Here is a 20,525-nt window from a genome sequence, read left to right on the forward strand (position 1 = left end):
TGTGACTGGTGATGAAAAGTGGATTTATTTTGAGAATCCCAATGCACAAAATCATGGGTTGATCCAGGTCAACCATAACCATCAACTGCAAGGCCAAATCGCTTCGGAAAGAAGACAATGCTCTGCATTTGGTGGGATCAGGAAGGTGTGGTGTATTATGAGCTTCTAAAACCAGGTAAAACCATTAATACTGATCACTACTGACAACAAATAATCAATTTGAACCATGCTTTGATCGTGAAATGACCAGAATGTGCCAGAAGACACAGCAAAGTAATTTTGCTTCATGAAGACGCACCATCACACACTTCAAAATCAGTTAAAGACATGTTAAACGATCTTGCCTGGGAAGTATTAACCCACCCGCCATATTCATCAGACCTTGCTCCTTCAGATTACCACTTGTTCTGATCAATGGCACACACACTTTCTGAGCAGCACTTCAAAACATACGAAGAAATAGAAAATTGGGTCTCTGAATGGTTTGCCTCAAAACAATAAAAGTTCTATTGGGATGATATCCACAAATTACCTGAAAGATGGGGAAATGTGTAGCTAGTGATGGACATTACTTTAAATAAAGCACTTTTGATGTTTCTCTTGAAATTATCGTGTTTTCTTTGATTACAAAATCTGCATTATTAACCGGTACACCTAGTATGTAAGTGGAATCTTGGTATCAAAAAGTTTGACCAAGTTGTCAGGAGACCTGGGTTTTGGTCCTAGTCGGTCATATAAAGAAATTACATGTGAAGCTTAAAGGCTATGTAACTCAATGAACTTGGTACCTCATGTGCTTATTGCCGTAAGATAAATAGCCAATATTTATTGAAGATTTACTGTGTGACAAGCACTGGTTCCACGCATTTTCTATGTATCCATATTATAAAAGGTCAGTGGCCGTAACACCAGAACGACCAAACTACTGGTCACCAGGAGGTGCATGGAGCACCTCTTGGTCCCTCCCCCGGCCCATGAGCCGCTCGTGGCAGTGGGGCGGGGCTCACAGCTCACGTGACGGGGCGGGGCTCATGGCTCATGCAGCATTGTGGCTGATGGCAGTGGCTCATGGCAGCGAGCTACTCGCGCACGGCGGGCCTGGGGTCCCACTAGTGCAGCGGGTCTGCGTCTCACGCAATTTTGCATGCTGGGCCTCTGGTTAACTAATAATAACCTCATGAGGTAGGTATTATTATCATTTACAGATGAGGAAACTGAGGCACGCAGAGATTCTATAACATTTCCAGAATGGGAATGTTGCATGGCTGGCAAATGCAAATGCAAGCGGTCCAGCTCCAGGGCCCAAGCTCCTATCCACTCCTTTATTCTCCCAACTTCCATCCAGGAGCATCCCAAGGAAGCTTAGAGGACCTATCAGAGCACTGTGCCTCAGGATGTATTCCAGAGTTCATCTTCACAGGATCCTATCTATATATATAAAAGCCTATGCAGCCGGCCGGCCAGTAGCTATGACGCACAATGACCACCAAGAGGCAGACACTCCAACCAGTAGCTATAACGCACACTGACCACCAAGGGGCAGATGCTCAACACAGGAGCTGCCAAGCTATGGTGACCTGGCAGCTGCGGTTCTCGGGTGACGCACCCGGAACCAGAGAGGAGGGAGCCCAATTCCGGGCTGCCTCACCGGAGAACCGCCCTCTTGCAATCCAGGACCCCTCGGGGGATGTCAGAGAGCCAGTTTCGGCCCAACCCCCCTAGACCAGACCAGGGACCCCACCAGTGCACGAATCACAAATCCATACACCGGGCCTCTGGTGCTGACATAAAAATGAAGGGCAGTATAATGTAACAAGGATGACCCTATGTCCTACTTTGCCCCAGACAGCCACAGTGTATGCCTGTTGTCTCAGTGCCCACCCAAATCTTCTCTTATTCTTCTTCGTGTTCCAGTTTTAATAGTACGGAATACAGTCACCTAAGCCCAGCTTAATAGTTAAGAGCTTATGTTCTAAAGTTTGCTGGGTCTACGCTTGAAACCTAACTTAGCCATAAACATTAGCTGTGGGAGTCCATTACTTTGCCTAAATAAGCTTCAATTTTCTCATCTACTAACTGGAAATAATAATAGTGCCCACCTCAAAGCATTGTTGTGGGGACCGTAGGAGTCAATGCATGTATAAACTACATGAGTCATTCGTTCTTAGCAAACAGCGAGCACCCAATAAAAATTAGCTTTTACCGACATCGGATTAAAAGTTTGAGAGGCTATCATGGTGGACTGCTTTGTGAACTTGAGACATTAAAACATATCTATGAATCGGAAGCACTCGGACATGAGCCAGGATATGTAAGGAATGCCAAACCTGTAAATAAATCACTGGCATGTCACTTAAAGGTTTGGCCGTTCTAAAATGAAATTATAATCCCAACTCCATTGGGAATCTAGAGTTCTAATCCATTCCTGTCCAGACTCCATGGGAATCTCACTAAAATACTAAATTTCATGGCGACAAGGAATAAGGTAATAATCTCTTAGTTTATAGTCATCTCTTTGGAGTCCTTTTTTAGCCTCTTGGGGAAGCCTAGATTCACAGTAGCAACTTCTGTGGTTCTTCTGCTTTTAAACACAAGCCCCTGACCCGCTCCGCTTTGTATTCTGGAAGAGCCTCAAGGCTCAGAGAATATCCTTTATGGGGCAAGAGCATGGCCACAGGTCAGCCCTTTTCCTTGCAATGGAAGTGACTGGCTACATACTCAGAACCTGCCAAAATGTTTGTCACCTGAGAGATTCTTGGAAATCAGACTCAGTAAATCGTAGTCATGCACTTGAAAAAAAAAAAAAAAACCAATATGGCTAGTTAGCATATATATTGGGCAAATCTCCTCTTTGTCTCGTGGTCTTTGTTAAATAAAGGGGTTAAATCCACTGTGAAAAATCAAAAGATTGAGTCTCACAAGATCTGGCTCTGGGCTCCTTAAAAAGATTCCATCTGCTAAAGAAAGATAACCCACTTCCCTCTTACTTTTTAAAAAACAAACGAACACAATTTGACTTACTTCCATAGTAACCTATCTCATAATATGCCTGACTGTCAGCAAGACCTTTGCCTCCACCCTGGCTTCCTCCCCTCATGCTGCAAATTGCCATTGGCTTTGATTAAATTTAATAATCCACTGGGAAGTGCCGTCAGGGAAATGGGAAGCAAAGTTTATACAGTGTAGGCTTACTCTTGCATGTTGAGTACAGCATTTCCCTGGAACTCTCATATCCCAAAGCTGGGAAAATAATGAATGCCAAGCATATGGAAAGACACGCTGCTGCTGCTGCTGCTGCTGCTGCTGCTGCTGCTGCTGCTGCTGCTGTTGCTGCTGTCCAAATGCGAAACGTGGGTGGAGAAAATCACTTAGAAAAAGAGAGTGAGGGAAGAGAGAACATCAACCCCAATCCCCAACAGCTGCAAAGAACGAAGCATGTGAAGCTTGTTACCTTGGATGAACTCTGCTCTCCTGCTCACAGAAGGCAGGGTCCTGTTGAGTCCCAGGATCCTGTCCAGGTGGAAGGCAAACACCTCACTCATGTCCAAGGGCTGCTTGACCAGCCCGCAGGGGCTAGAGCCGCAACCAGGCACAGAGCCAGCGGCGCTCCCCTCCAGCACCAGCAAACGCGCCTGGCTCTTGGAGGACACTGGCTGGAAGCCCGCCACTGCACCATCTGCCAACAGGCGCATCCTGCGGATGTCTTCTTTGCTCAGCCACGAGGGGGCGCTCTCACTGTAGATCCTGATGTTGCTCTCCCTGGCCTGGGGCAGCTGGAAATCTGAGCCCCCAACTCGTACTCCCGGACCCCGTATCAATCTCCAGGATCTTTCCCCAACCTTGGCCAGGTTTCCTCTCTGGACATACCCAGGCACTTCAGCATCAGCTGCCCCTGCTGCTCCCTGGGGCTGAAGGGATGGTCCGACCAAAGCCTCCAGGGCTGGGGCCAGGGATGCCACTGCATACTTCTTCCTGCGCTTCGGTTTCACCGTGCCACGGATATTGGCGGGCTTGCTTCGCTTGGAGCGCAGGGTAATGTACACCACATTGGGCAGCAGGGTGGTTCCATTGTCCTGGGACTCGGGAGGGGCCAGGGTACCATCCAAGGGTATCTCAGGGAAGGGTGCTTCGGCGGTGTCTCGGCGCTGGTGCGGGCCCTTTTCGGCCGCCGGTCTGTGCTGGAGCGATGCGCGCCCCACCTGGCTCACGAGGAAGCCCAGGTAGATGGCGCAGGCAGTGCCCAGCAAGAGGTTCCTCCGGGTCCTTGGGCGCCGGCTGCTCCAGAGTTTGCACACTCTCGGGACGCACAGGGAGCAGATGAACCAGTTTATGAGCTGCCCTGGCTTGTCTGGACAGGTCATTTCTCTGCCGCATCCGCATGTTGAACAGAGTTTAAAGTCTGCAGTTGTCTCCCGATGACATGACGCATGGTTTCCTGAATTCTGTTGTCGCCTCCGCTTAGGTGTCTAAGTGGTCTCCAGTGGGTAGAGGTGGAAGTAAAGGGTTGGTGATGGAGTTGGGAATGTCTGTGACACTCGCCACAACAAACCTTTTAAACTCCTATCAGCCTCCTCCCCAAGGAGAAGTGTGGCTTGTTTCTGGGAATGAATGGAAACAAGAGTTAACTGAGTCACAACCTCCTACTAGCTCAGTTCCTCTACAAGAGTAAAGAAAAAAGTAACTCTTTCCTTTCATTAATGTCACCACTAACATTTTTAATGAAGTTTAAAAAAAAAAAAACAGAAACAAGATAGATGTATAGGTTTGGTATTCAGTTTAAACAAGTGAGAACAAGCCACAAAAATCCAAGAATATTTTATAATGTATAGCTAGTCTTATAATTTGATTCTGAAGGAAAAGCATTAAAATTTGACAAATTCAGGCTTTTCCTTTTTGAAATTCAGAAATGATTAAAAAATAAATAATAGATGGTTTTTTTTAATCTTTATCTAAATTCCATATTTAGTTTTTAAAATCCTGCACTAATTAATTAACATTCGAATTTAAAAATATATTCTCTTAATCTAACAGTACAGCTTTTTCTTCATATGTTCCATTATCTTACATTAATAGTTAATATAAAAAACAGTTAACATAACGTAAAGTCACAAATGCCCATATATATTGAAAGCAGTTACATTTTTAGTCACACACACAGCACACAAATCTGACTGCTTTTTATCCCTTTTCTTTCCACCAAAGTCAGCTGAAGGAAAATTAAAGGCTCCCTAGCTCTATCTATTCACATTATTAAAAAGAAGAAGAAACTGCAAGCAACCTTACTTACACAGCTGGCCCCATGCTTAGCTCCAGGAACAATGTAATCCCTGACTCTAATGCAAAGAACTTTTAAAGGCTGAGGCATGTAAGTAGAACATATTTCATGGTCAAGAGTGTTCCACATTTCAAATACTTCAGCTCGGCTTTAAAAGCTCCCTTGAAAACTACTGATTTCAAGGCAAAAGAAAAAAAAACCAGTTGCTTGTAAACTGGCTTCTGTAACCCAATTTTAATACAGGTACATTTTTTAAAAAATGTTTAGAAAATAAGCTTTAATTTTAAATTCTGAAAGAGCAAATGCCTTAAAGAAGCAGTTTTCATTCAAATAATTCCCCACTTATTTTTAACCCGTGGGAGCCCTCTAGTGTCCGGTTCAGAAACAGACTCAGAAGTGTCAGCCTTGGAAAGTTAAAAAGAATTGAGTGTTTGCTTAGCCGCAGAATAAATACCTTATAAAATGAGGAGTGCTATCATATCACCCCCACCCCACTGTCCGTCCCACTTAGCTAGGGATTAGGGTTCCCGGGGACTACAACTCACCTTACTACCTTGGCTTTTTGCTGAGGAACGTTGTCTCCCACCACTTCTGAGAAGTCCTGGAGGTTCAAAAAAGGTGAGAAAGGGTTAATGCAAATGAGGGGAAAAATAGAACAGCGAGATAAGGGTACACACAGATAGGGAAAGACATGTGGAGTGTGCAGTTGCATGGAGCAACAGTTCACAAAAAGTAGTCGAGGATTCTCTCTGATTGGAGGTTTTTTTAAAAAAAAAAAACGGTTAGTAATTGGCTTAGGTTGTTTGCTTGTCCTGGCACAAAAGCAGGGGTGGATGACCTCCGGGCCTCACTTAGGCTTATTCTTTTTGCTTCTGTGGCAAATAGAATCAGAAGGCAGGAAGGAGATAGGAGTGTTCCCCCCCCCACCCCCACCCCCCAAAGAAGTTTGCGATACCGGGGTGTGGGTAAGAGATCAGAGTGTGGTGTACAATCCTAAAAATACTTTCTACAAAGCAAATGAGATTAAGGAGTTGGAATATATAGAGAAGGAAAGAATAAACTTCCAAGAGATAAAAGTGCCAAAAGTTATAATAGAGCTGTTACTCTAGCACTCCTAAGCTCAGACCTCTCTTCCTCAGTAAACGTTCTGCCCCATGGAGGAAAGAGATGGAGCAATTCCAACACTGACTGAGGCCTAGAAGTACCTGTTGATTTGGGACAAATTTCCTAAGAACGCAAGCACCACGGCAATTTTCTTTGTGCTCCAAAACTCTTGAAGCACACTTTCAGAAGCACATATTTTCAAGATGGTAAATGTTCCCTTCTTGATAGGAAACCAGGGCAGAGCTGTTTTAACTCTCTTACTATTTGCACCTATTGGGAAGAATAAATGATCTGATTTAGAGGGAAGAGTGGACAGGAAGAGATTAACCAAAGAACTTGTATGCATAAGGCCTGGGGAGTGTAAGATCGGAGTCTCTCAAGGCATTAGGCAGACACAGCCAGCAAGCAGGAGGGGAGTTTATTAGAGGGAATGGGGGAATGGAGCCAACCAGGAAGGTTAGGACTCGGCCTCCGCTGGCCGTGGGGTTGAATTTTATGTGCCCAAACTCCAAGGGTCGGAGGCTGAGGGATGTAGGTGTTCTAGTCTGATTAGATGGAGTTCGTTGTCCTTCAAACCGATGACTGCTGGCGGTTGAGGCTGTGGCTGTAAGCGGGCGTTGATATGTTGATATCGTTGACCTGCTGGCTCGCCCTCTGTGCGGCTGCCTCCTGTTGTGCGTGATAGGGTGACCACGAAATGAGGCTAGGGGCCACTTTCTCGTTGGGGACTTTCTAGTCCACCTGAGCCAAATGTCCTCTGCTGGCCTGTCAGGGAGGGGTGGGAGCGGGGCCGGGGGGCGGGGGGGGACCAATGGGGGCGGAATGGAGGACGTCTGTAATACTTTCAACACTAAAGGTAAATTTTTTTTGAAAAGTAAGTCTTTAGCCCTAGCTGGTTTGGCTCAGTGAATAGAGCGTCAGCCTGCGGACTGAAGGGTCCCCGGCTACAGGCTGGGTCCCCAGTGTGGGGCATGAAGGAGGCAGCCAATCAATGATTCTCTCTCATCATTGATATTTCTGTCCCTCTCTCTCTCTCTCCCTTGCTCTCTGAAATCAATAAAAATATATTTGTAAAAAAAATTGTAAAAGTAAGTCTTTAGCAGAAGCCAGGTTATAAGAAGCAGAGCAGAGGCCTCTGCTAGCTGGTTATAAAGCAACTTTTTTAGTGGAGAAATGCTTAGAAAGTAGATAAGAATTGACTTAGTAAATTTGGTTGACTGCCTCCTCACCCTCCCCCGCCCCCCCAAGAAAATGCCTCTTTATTAAAAGACCAATACATTGCCTTCCATTATAGCCACGAGAGACGGGCTGTAATATTTAGAGACGGGCTCCAGGGGAAGAAAGCCCTGGTTTGAAGTTTTCCTCCTCCACTGCCTAGCTCTGGTCCCTGTGGCAAGTAATCTGACCTTTCTAACCCTCCCTTTCCATCTCTAAGAGAAGAAGAATCCTACCACTTACCCCAAACTTTCTTGTGACGATTGAATGAGGTAGTGGTGAGGGAATGGTGATCAGGCAGCGGGTTGTTATCCTTCTAGAAGCCCCTGGAAAATAGACAACTAAAGCCTCTTTCAGCTGTGGATGCTGAAGGGCTCAGTACTCAGCCTCCCACCCCCGCTCCCTGACCACACACTCAGAAGCCAGGACGGACACCTGGCCCAAGTCATTCTTGGCTTAAGACAGAATAATCCCAAGCATCAGTGGTTTTCAGCCTGTGGAGAGGAGTAAAGATTGGATAAAGCTGTCTTGATTCTCAAGCTCCTTGCAGGAAACTAGTGCAGAGCTACAAATGATCTCTTCTCCTCACCTAAGGAATAGTTTGTGTAAAAGAAATAAGCTGCAGGGGACATTTAAAGGAAGGAAGGCCCCTGGTTACATTAGATTCAGTAGAAGTGCATTGGGATTATAAATAAACACCTTCAAAGGCCAGGAGAAGGTAGAGGGAAACTATTATTTCATTCCTATCTAGTAGTTTTGAGACTCAGGTGGGTCCCCCACTGTGACTCAGACCTGTGTGGCACATCTGATAAGTTGTTGGGGTATAGACACTGCATATGCATGTTTTACGAATTGATGGAGAACCTAGAGTAGAAAAACAGACAGTATGAATATCACATATTCTGCCCATCCATCCATCACCACCTCCCCAGCCCTATAGAGTCAAGCCCCAGGGAAGAACTATAGGCAAACACTGATGGAGAGATTTATGTGTATTATTCTGTGAGATACTGAGGCATGTGGATGAAAAAGCGGCCACATGCTAACCTGACAAGCTCAGGGAAGGCCTGCTTGGCGGTCTTGCAAACTCAAAGACCTAAAGTAACCACAAAGGATGGTCTGAAATTAAAACTTTAAAAGCAGTGATGGTGGGTAGTCACGTCCTAGGCTGGTATCTTCCCTAACAAAGATCAGTCTTTACCTAACTGAGCCTATAGTCTTTTTGCATTTACGATAACATATCATTGGAAGGTCAAAGTAACTTTTCTTTTTCTGGACCCCTCAGAGCCCAGGCACCACTCTGCAGAGACCACAAATCCCCTCGTTGTTACTGACTTGATTATTGACTGTTAACTATCCTGCACCCACCTGAGTAAAAGAAGCATGTGTCTATCATTTTACTTTGTATCCAATCCCAAAGGTTTCACCTCCCCACCCCCTTTCTCCCGCCTCCCTAACCTATGACCAGCTGAGTTCATGTAACCGACTTACATCCCCTCTTTTAGTTGTCATGTATAAAACTAGGTGAAAACCCGCCATTCTCCAGAGCATTACCCCAATACACTGAGCTTCTGCTTCCGGCAGTTGTCGACAGTTTGGCTCAAGCAAACTCACAAAAATTCTTCACAGGTTTGAATGTTGTTTACGTTAACAGGCCCCAGCAGCACACTTCGGTTTCCAGACAAGGAAATGTGATGCAGGGTCAGGGAGCACCCCGTGCTCCCTACCACTTCCAGGTGTTAGCAATTTCGGAAGCACTGGTGGGCAGCACCGCTGGCGTGGACCTCATGGTTCTCATGGAAGCTCCAGCAGCAGCGGTGGGCTCCGCAGAGAGTTACCTTTAAGTAGCTGCACACACAGAAAATATCCCTAGCGATGCTAGTGTGTGGTAACCAGACACTTAGCATCTGACTATGAGTGTCAAGCCCTGGCATCCCTGTGAACCAAGTGAGTGCTGGGGGTCTTGTTTTTATGCAGAAGAGTCAGTGCCCTTTGAGTCACTCCCACCAAAAAGTGCTTGTTACCCATAGGCTGTGAGACTCGGGCGGGGAAATGTAGGTTGCACAGCCACTTAACATTTATGAGAGAGCCACTAAATGCCAGTCACTAAAGCTGGGTTCTGTGGGGGGTATGCAGTGTCTGAAGCATTTATTAATGTCTCAGTAAATATTGAATGATTGAATGAGCAAATGAGCAAATGAATGAACATATTAAGATGATACAGTGCAATCCCTAAACCAGTGGTCTGGACCAGCAGCATTAGCTTCCCCTGGGAATTTGTTAAAAATGCAAATCCATGAACCCCACCCCAGACCTCCCAGATTAGAAACTCTTGGAGGAGCAGCTCTGTGTTCTGTGTGGTAACAAGCCCTCCAGGTAGCCTCATGCATGCTAAAGGTGGAGAACCATTGCCCTAGGGAAGGAATTTCATAAAGGATGGGGCAGGCCAGGAAGAGAATAGGAACCTGCCAAAAGAGGAAGGATAGAATAAAGTAAAAAGACTCCAAACAACATTGTCAATTTACAGGAGACTTTTCTGTATCCTCTCCTTCTTTGAGTGTTCTATTCCTTATCAACACTTCATTCACTGGTTGAAAAAGGAAGATGTTAATATCACATACTCTGCCAGCCTCACCTACCCAGCCCTATAGATTCTAGTCCCTTTCTCAAAGCAAGTCATAACGTGTTTATACTGGGAAAAGGAGAAACTTGAGAGAGACTACAATTTACACCCGATGGTATTAAAAAAAACAGGAACACTGGTAGCTGAGTATGGAGGGACCGTTCAAGAAAAATTGCAGGAAGAAATCAAATCCTCGACAGGCCATTCCCAGTTCTGCACCCACAGAGACACATTTTATAGGAAAATCACACTGTTTTCTAAAAGGTAGTCAGGGGGTGCCCATGGCCACATAGTGTGTATCATAGGCAAAAACTATAAGCCAGAATGCTTTGTTGGCATGGGTTTTGAAATTAAAAAGATGAGCAGATACAAAGCACTATAACACATAAAAGAAAATTAAGTGCTTTCATAAGCATGAACAGGTCGTTTCTCTAAATAGAACACCCCTCAGTTATTTTTCCACAGGAAATAACCAATGCTTTGGTTAAGAATGCACATTGTTTATGCAGTTCTTTGGAGAATGAAGACAACCTTGAGGAAATCACTAGCTCAAAGGCAGCACTCTTTGTTGTATCTTTGCAGCAATTGCTTAGAAATCGCCAGGCAATATCGTTTATGATAATAAATCTGCACTTAATTCAGTTGAGTTGAAGAATTTGTAAACAAAATCTTCTTACCTCAGCTAGGTGCTTGTGGCAAGTGCTAGAGACTGAATGCTTGTGTCCCTTCAACATTCAGATGTTGGAACTCTAGTGGCCAATATGTTTGGAGATGAGGCCTTTGGGAAGTGATTAGGTCATGGAGTTGGAATCAGTGGCCTTGACAAAGGAAACAAAAGAGAGTTTGCTTCCTCTCTCTCTCTCTCTCTGCTCTCTGTCCTGTGAGGACTCAGCGAGGAGACAGCCATCTGCAAACCAGGGAGAGGGCTCTCCCCAGAACCCCTCTGTGTTGGCAGCCTGATCTCAGACTTTTCAGCCTTCAGACTGTGAGAAATAAATTTTTGTTGTTTAAGCCTCCCAGTGTATGGGAATTTGTTATGGCAGCTCGAACTAAGGCACCAAGATGTTTAATTTTGTTAAGTTTTCCCATCTGAAAAACCAGTATTATATCTAGTTCCCAGGGTTGTTCTAAAAACTAAATTATATGTTACATGGGAAGCACTTAGCACAGTGCTTGCTTGATACACAGTAAGAGGTAATGGCTCATTCACTCGCTCTCTTTTTCTTACAAGGATAATGCTAATGACTAAGCACTCTGTAGAGAGACCATAAGAAAACACTGATGAATAAACCGTGATCAACACATAATTCCAAGTTCAAGAAATAGTTGTCAGTTGTATTAAGCTACTCAATGCAGCAAATTATTCAGCATTTGCTCACCATCTCCTATACTTAACAAAGGACTTAAAAGATAATCAAGAGTATATTCTACATGCTACTTTGGATTCAATTTTTTGATAATTTTTCCTCTGATATTTTGAATTCGTCTACTGTAACCACTGCAGGGATATATACATAGTAAGGTCCTTGAATATTATTTCATTCAACTTCTTTTCACTCCAACATTGATGAAACACAGTAGGAATTTAACTCCTATTATCAGTTAGCCTATAAACTGGTTTTCTTATTCTTTGTTTCCTATAAAGTCCTAGAACTTATCTATGACTATAAATGAGGACTTACTGTAATTAAAATCATAGGGCATTAAGTGTAGATCACACATTGAAGAATTCCCCTTTAGGTGATTTGATACCTTCAGACTCCTTAAACATACTCTCCCAAGCCTCTGGCAAGATTACAAGAACAATAATGATTGAAGACAACAGTAGTATAATCATTTAATATTAATTTTACTATTCTTAAAAATAGCACCTCATAGGGTTGGTGTGAGGATTAGATGAATTAATAAAAGCACTTACCATACCAAAAAGAAAAGTTGATTTTGTCATTACCAAGACACTGTGGTGGGGGAAAATATTCACTTCTTATGGACAAAGAGATATTCATAGTTGATCATGCTTATTTCCATATTGATCAGGGGAGAGGTCACCCAAACGCTGGATCAATTTAGCTAGCCAGTTCTCCTAGTATGTATCTCCTTGTTATGGAGAAGCTTGTAATGTGTTATCAGAGACTGAGATGTGTATTGGCATAACTTTAGATATCTATATTATTCTTTTATTTAAAATATTTTTGGAACAACTACTTTGTGCCAGGCACTATCAAGTTACTTTGGATATAGCAGTGAAAAAGACATTCAATGATCTAACAGTCAAAGAGCATATAGGATCCTACCTTCCAGACTCCTTTCTAAAACCTTCAATTTCCACCTTCCTCTCCATCTACCATCCTTAGAACCTGCCCAAACCTAACAGATGTGCTAATTTCAGATTTCAAGTCTTCCTATCCTGTCTTATCTCAATATAGTTAAGTAGATCATACCTACACACAGCCTCAAATATGACAATTCTAATCAGGCAAGTTTGTCACCTGTCAAGTGATGGTACTAGACTGGTTTGATTAGTTTTATAGATTACTCACTTCAGTTTGATGAATAATTTACCTATCAATCTGTCACAAGTTTCAAACTAAACCAAAGCTTATTTTTACTTATTCACTTATTGAATGTTGGAAGGGGAAAGACATGTTTCTTTAAGTAAGAAAAAAAAATCTAAAGGATTAAAGGAAAGTAGTTCAATTTCAACAAATGGATAACTTTTCCTCTAAAATATATAAATACTTAAAATAAATTTAAAATGTTTAATAAGATGGGGTTGGGATTTCTGCAGCTAAAGCTTTTAAGTGTCTAAGAAGCTTAGTTAATTTAGGGTTATCACTAAACATTCTTATTACTTTTCTAAGTTTTCCACAGAGAGCACAATTGAATATTAAAATATATAACTTCTGCTCTGGCAGTATGTCAGGCTAGATACTCTTCTTACTTTAAAACTAGATGTAGGATAAATTCAGAAAAACATGTATGATCCACTCTTTACAAGTTCTCAAAAAGAAAGGATTAATATCACAAATTAATATCTGTTTCTATGAGGTGAATATAAGAAATCATCAAGCATACAAAGAAGAAAACAAATACCAAGAGAGAAATTTTAGAATTATCAGAATCCAAATATAAATGCAATATACATAAAAAAATGTTTAAGAGAAGGCAAAGTGATCATGCAATAAGAAGCATTTAGCAATGGTTGAGTACATATTAAAAAGAAATTTAAAAAAACAACATTCAGAAATTATTTTTTTTAATTGTTGCAATTAAAATTCAAGGGATAAAATTTTCGGCCCTGGACTCAAAAGTGTACCTTACGTTGAACTAAGTCTACCAAAAATAATTTTAAAAGTTGGGAAACATATAAATCATCTTTTGAAGGCACTAAACACAAGTAACATTGGGCAGCTAGAATCCTTGAGAAAGGGAAGCACAGAGGTACACTCCATATTCACTTCAGAATTTTCCTGAAGGAATTTCCAAATTATGGTGAAGGTGAAAAGGACCCAAAAAAAGAAAGCACCAGCCTCATAACTCTGAGGGCAAAGAGTTCAGTGATGCCGAAGGGATGGGATTTGAGGAGCAAAATATTGGAGAGAAAGGAACCTCTGAGAAAGTACTAAAAACTGTGCATCCAAATGTCCCTCAAACTACTGGTCAACTCTGAGCTGTGATGCCATTAACAACAGACACAAAGCACACAAGTTGAGCTGATTTGAGCAGCGGAACAGCACTGGAGTGTTAGATTGTTATTCGGGAGAGAGGAAACTTGTTAAACACTGGCCTGAGACCTGGGAAGGGACATTCCCTAGGGTTACTGGTCACCTCTATGAGAAAAGTGAAAACCCAAATAGGTCAGGGACAACTAAGCTTAAAACCAAGAGGTGACAAGGTCAAGGTCATTCACTGAAACTCTTTGTGACTAAAAATCTTAACACTGTGTGGAAGAATATCATCTAGAACCTTCATAGGTTACCATCCATAATCTGAAATCAGACTGACAATGATAAAATATGCTACAAATTACAAAGGCAAACGACCACTCTAAAGAGAAAAGGCAAGAAATGAAGCCATCCAGGTGCTATCCACAGGGCCATCAAGGAGGCAAGAGTGCTGCTGGCCGTGGCCACCTGGGAAAGCCGCAACCAGATCTACCTGGCCACTGCCTGGGCCTGCACAGGCCCCTCAACTGCACGCCCGACTTCTGGGGGCTGGGAGCTCCTGGATGGAGCTCCTGGCTCTCGTGGTTGCCACGCCCCAGCGGCCACTGCCAGTCTTTTTCCTGTGCACCTGCACAAGCCATTGCCCTCTGCCCATAAAATGACCCATGTGGTGAGCTGCCAGTGGTCATCTCTCACAAAGGCAATTGGGAATTTTGTGTCAGAAGAAACTTGGCTGGATTCCCACAGCTCTATAAAATAAGACTTGAAAACGTTGCCTCTCTCTCTGACTTGCATCAATTTTGTTTGGATCGTACGTTAGAAGGCGGGGAGGAGATGGCTAGCCATCATGTTATTATGTTATTAATGCTAATGAGGCTCTCCAGCTTTAACCAGGAGATGACCTGTATATAAGACTCAGACATTTTAGAAAATCATTTGTTCACTGTGAAAAACAGATTAAAGAAATCATGAAGGAAGATAAGAAATTTCACCAAGTGCAATATGTTCTTTGCAGTATCCACATGACTGTTAAAAATATAAACGTTTATCCTAAGACTATGTAGTAGGTCAAACTGGTGAAAGACATCAATCCAAAGAGTCAAAATACTCATTAACTCAAGAAAGGATATATAAAAGAAAATGATCAATAAACACCTTATAGCCAATTTACAACAAACAAACACCATCGATACAGTTAAGAAGTGAATTTATAACCCGAAAAGGTAGGTTAGAAGAAAACATCGAAACAGACAGTTAGGGAGATGTAACATACAGAAAAGAGCATAAGAGGCTTATCATACATGGTGAAAGGTCTAAAACAAGTATAATTTGAGGCACAGAAAGAAAGGTGAATGTGACAAAGGCAATATTTGGGAAAAAAATGGTCAAGAATTTTTCAGATTCAAGAAATGCTACAAATGGCCCTAGCTGGGTAGCTCGTTGGTTAGAGTGTCATCTTAATATGCCATGGTTGGGGTTTGATCTCCAGTCAGGGCACATACAAGAAGCAACCAATGAATGCATAAAATAAGTGGAACAGCAAATCAATGTCTCTCTCTATATATACTCTCTTTCTCCCCCCCCCCCACCTCAAGGATGTAAGTGCCCACCATAACTGCTTTTAGTTAAAGTTTAATTTCAGACCACCCTTTGTGGTTACTTTAGGTCTCTGAGTTTTCAAGACTGCTATGCAGACCTCCCCTGAGCTTGTCAGGTTAGCAGGTGGCCCCTTTCGTCCACAGTGGCTACTGTACTTTCATCCCCAGAGCAAAGGATCAGTGTACGTGAAGGGCACTTGAGCTTAAGCTTCTTAAGGTTCATGATACAGCCATCTCTGCATAGAGCCCTTAAGAGTTGTCCATTTTGCTAGTAGCTCACAGTCCTAGAGAGTTGGACAATCAGGAGCTATGCTGACTGCAAAGCTGAATTCTCCGCCCCACAATGTAGAAAACATCTTGATATTCTCTGCACTCCTTTCTCCAGGATAGCGTTAGCTGTTACTTTCTCTCCCTCCCTCTGATTTATTCTTTTTTCTGTATACTCATAATTCCCTCAGCTTATTTCTAACATTTCCCTTATTCTGTGGTATTATTTTTCGCAATTAGTTGAATGCTTTTATTGTTGCTGTTGTCATTTTCAGGCAACAGAAAACCTGAAAACCCAATTCAAGCTGCCACAAAAACAAATGGTATTGGCTATGTCACCCAACAGCAGAGGTAGTATAGCCTTCAGTGCTGTTCTGTCACACCAGGCCATGTGTCTGTTGTTCTCCTGACTGTGCCCTTGGCCAAAGGCTGACTTAATCCTCAGGCTGACTTTCCTCCTGATCACAGGTGGCTTCCTGAATCAACAGACTCTACATGATCCCTCTTTCATGTCTAGGTAAAAAAAAGAAAAAATGTAAGCATCTCACAACCACTAAACAAGTTTTCTGAGCTTCGTGCAGAAGCCCATCACTATAGATAAAAGAATGCCACATAGGTTTGCACCTTGGTTACATGTTCATTGCTGAAACAATAACTAGTAAATGATTTTGTCTCTGGGGCTGGATGTGATATCAATCAATTGTTTCTGGGGCTGGATGTGATATCAATCAATCCCATACAAATCTTTGATCTACTGGCTGCTACACAGGGGAAAACGGTTAGAATGGTGTCAGGTAGATAAAACATTTCTTATAATTATGATAGATTTTTTTCCTATTACTCCCATAAAACCTGGAAAGCCTATAAAATAGACAGTACTGACTTATCTCTGTATCTTAGGTCCTACCTCATAGCTGACGTACAATCAGTATTCAGCAGTCACCTGAATAAATGAACAAAAAAGATAATAATTGATTTTCCTCAAAAACATATTCATCACCAACCATTCCTATAATTCTTAAAGCATACTAGAGTTACAATAATATTTGCACAATACATTATTGTTCAATCCCACCCTGCATGGTTATAATTTTTACCTATTGCTTCCTAGGTCTTTCACTTGACTTCAACACATTACCAGTTATTTTTAGAGCTGCTATTAACACAGACTTCAATTGCTATCCTGTTTTCCCCTTGAGCAGTGAAGCAGTTGCCATGGAAACTGAATTCAATACCTCTCTCTAGAGTCTCAATTCAATGCAATTTGATGAGAGGGACTAACATCCTACCTCCTACCTCGATTTTTATAAGTCTGAGGATCTATTACCTCAAAAGATCAAGTCATTACTGGGGTAAGGCAATACTTGATGAAATATAGGTTTGACAGCTTATCCAAGAAAATGTATCAGAGCTCTCACCTGCAAATAATTCCCTAATCAGAGCTGGAGAAAGTTTTGAATGCTTGAATTGACGAAATCTTCCAAGTCACAGGGTAGATTTCATTTAAAGGTGGGAGGAAGGATCATTTTAATTGCTACCACTCACTCAGCACAGTCACAGATTTGTAGCCTTTTTCAGAGATTAGGTGGCAACTCCACCTACACAAAGAGTGAGATTTGCAATCTAACCCAGTTACATTGATGGCAGGGGGGGGGGGGGGGGGGGGGGGAGGGGAAGCATGTACCAGTACTCTGGGTGAGGCAGCTTCCATTAGCCAAGGGCGATTCTCTGGACAAAGTTGTAGTTCTAACCTTTAAATGCTCTACTCTTCAGCAGTTGAGAGAAGGATACACTGGCTATGTGGGGAACTGTGTGGGGAACCAACGGCATCAACTACATATGAGTAGAAAGGATTCATCACCAGGTCCTAAACTTTCAGCTGGAAAAAAATTTTCATAGTGTAAAACCGAGCTTTGACCTTGTTAGCACTCCAGAATCTTTTACTTGGTGGTCCAATGTGCTGTGATGAAATTTTCTAACTTGTCATAAGCTGTTTGTACAGAGTCTATCTCTGTGGGTGTATCTCTGAGGGTAATCTGGTTTAACCCAAAGATATGGTCTAGAAGAAGCCAGGATGGGATAGATGCAAGTGACAAAGAGAAAGCGGGGACAGATTACAATACTAGAGCCAACTGTATCAATAGGTACATAAAGCCTAGGGACCTAAGTGAGCCGGTAGTGAGTAGACAAGTCATAGCCAAGTAATCATAAAGGTATTGGATCTTAGAAACAGGCACAGAACAATGAGCTCGTGGATGAGAAACAAGGCCAAAAGGTATGTGTACAGACTGAAACAGGGTCAATTGATTTAAGATCGGTACCAGAAAAAAAGAAAAGACAGAAGATGAAGCTGGATTACAAGGTAACACCCTGGTTTTGTTGTGGGGTCTTTTTCTTAGTACAATGGTCTTAATTCAACTGGTCAAGCAAAAGACTTGTTTTTAGATTTCTCTTGTTTCTGATTATCTGCTTGTTTGAGTTACAATCCTGGCTCTATAAAGATGACATTTTAAAGATGACACTCAGTATATTTGTTCTTGGTCCTCTGTCTCTGAAGAAAAAGACAGCTAGATCAAGACCAATTCTCCCAATTGCCCTCGTCGCCACAGTTTTGTTCCTGGCTGTGTTAACCCTTACCCTCATCCTAGTGCCATCCCAGCTATCCCCAAAGAACATTAAGTTCCCATTAGTATTTTTCTAGGAGAGAAGCAGGTCAATATTATTAATGGAGTTTGTTCTACATACCAGCAGGTTTGGAAATACTTTTTGTCAGGACATGCACAGGCTTCCTAACACTGAATCCCTCTGCAACAAAGCCAGACCACACTTGGACCATCTGTACCTAGGACTCCAGCACAGTCAAGGTTGCCAGATTCTCTGCAGGGTACTAGTTGTGGCTGTTTTCTTGCCTTCTTCATACTAGGCCCATTTCCATGGCTGGTAACAGATCTTGTTTTTACTTGACTTGCTCTGGACAAAATTCCTGACCTGCCTCTACTCTACCTGACTCTTATGTTTTCCTCTGATTACTTAAACCCTTCTTTCCATGCCCACACCCATGGCATTCACTCTGCCCATTCTTACTCTCTCACCCATTCTTGTTTTCACAATCCTCTGAGACTCCTCTCTCTCACTCCGTTATAAAGTGGTTAGAAATGCTAGACTGGATTGAGGGAGTGTCCTAGGAGAAAATGTCAGAGGGGAGTTCATAGCAGGACCAAAGTCTTGTAGGCCATTATAAAAACTTCTGTTTTTTAATCCTAGGAAAATGGAGAGTCATTGTAGGGTTTTCAGCTGAAGAGTGAACATGGCCTAAAAATGATAGAAAAGGGTCACTCTAGTTGTTATTTCAGGAATAGGCTATGGGGGGAGAGGGAAAACCCTTTGCAGGACATGAAAATAATTCAGACTGAGATGATGGAGGCTTCATCCAGGATGGTTGCAGAAGACGTGGTAAGATGAGGCCAGATTCAGATATATGTTTTTTAAATTGAAGGGAAAGGATTTCCTGACAGATTGGACATGGGGTATGACAAAAAAGAATGAAGTCAAGGCTAATTCTAAGAGTTTGGGTCTGAGCAGTTATTTAAACACATACATTTCAGGAAGCCATTATTGTGCCAGGCATTATTCTAAGTACTTTGCCAATCGTGACTCATTTAATCCTTACAACAATGCTATGATATAGATGTTATTAGAATCCCCATGTCATAGATGAGTCACCAGCACAGATTGCTTAAATGACTTGTGCAAGCCGTTGCCATTAACTGAAATGGATCAGTGTAGGAGTGGAACTGATTTGGAGCAGGGTTAGGAGCTTACTTTTCTACTTTTTTAAGGTCTAGAAACCACCAACTACCCATCTTTCCAGGTTCAGTCTATTTGAAATGGAAAAACTGAACTGGAATGTGTGGTGTTCCTCTGGGCAGGATGGTTCCTGGATTCTTGTCCAGGTGGAGGGGAATAATGAAACCATGGGTGGTATAGGAAAAGGTGGAAATTTATTGAGAAACAGGCACAGACTCCCACGTGGGGAGGGGGAAAGAGTCCCACTGAGTTCCTTTTTTCCATGGTTTATAAAGGCTGCAGTTCTTTGTGCCTTGACATCCCCTCTGATTGGTTACTATCCCCTCTGATTTGGTCACCATAGCAACTTCAGAGCTCAAACCTCATGTGAAGTACATGAGGTTTCCTCCTTCTTTTCCCTTATTGTCTTCCTATTCCCTTTGGGCTTTCCTCTTCCCTCTCTGAATGAGGGGCTTCCTCCCCTTTGTTCTGTAAATATATACCTTCTGCAGCTCCCAGCTCCCTTATTCAATGGAAATGTACCTTCTGCTATTCCCAGCTCCCTTATTCTATGGAAATGTACCCTTTGTAGCTCTGTAGCCCTGTGCTTTTTCCATGGACCCCTTAATTCCTAAAATTTTCTAAACCTGCCTATTTCACCCCTAAAAACTCCTTTCATTTTCTTTCAGTCAGTGTTAGTCTATGGTACACACTTTGTGGGGGAAAAAGAAACTTTCCTTTATCCACAGGGTTCTTTCTGCTGGCCTAATTATTAAATATACATGAGACAGATTCATAAGGCAACATAAGCAAATTTAATTACATGGATATGTATGAAAACCCCACATACATGGTAAAGTCAGAGACCTTTCGTATATGAGAGGTTCTAGGACAGAAGATTAAAATGAGGTATTGATGACATTCTAAGTTAAGGATGAGGTGCGATGCCTTGGGCTTCAAAGGGGAGGAAGGTCATTCATAGGACAATAAGA

The 20,525-nt window shown here is 42.5% G+C and overlaps 1 protein-coding gene across 2 annotated transcripts in view; it reads right to left on the minus strand.

Moving 5' to 3' along the window:
* GASK1B (golgi associated kinase 1B) overlaps positions 1-5,954 on the minus strand; it is a 52,323-nt gene extending 46,369 nt beyond the window's left edge. Inside the window, exons 1-2 of one of the 2 annotated variants that reach the window (XM_079773012.1) lie at positions 5,821-5,954; positions 3,452-4,598 (exon numbers count right to left, since the gene is read on the minus strand). In XM_079773012.1, the coding sequence (XP_079629138.1) occupies positions 3,452-4,361 (910 nt within the window). In that variant the 5' untranslated portion in view covers positions 4,362-4,598; positions 5,821-5,954. Of the gene's footprint in view, positions 1-3,451; positions 4,599-5,287; positions 5,308-5,820 lie in introns of those variants that run through there. The other variant, XM_079773013.1, reaches the window with a different exon arrangement.
* Positions 5,955-20,525: the final 14,571 nt, after the last annotated feature.

The sequence above is a fragment of the Cnephaeus nilssonii genome, assembly GCF_951640355.1.
Source record: "Cnephaeus nilssonii genome assembly, chromosome: 5".
In the NCBI taxonomy this organism is placed as follows: Eukaryota; Metazoa; Chordata; class Mammalia; order Chiroptera; family Vespertilionidae; genus Cnephaeus; species Cnephaeus nilssonii.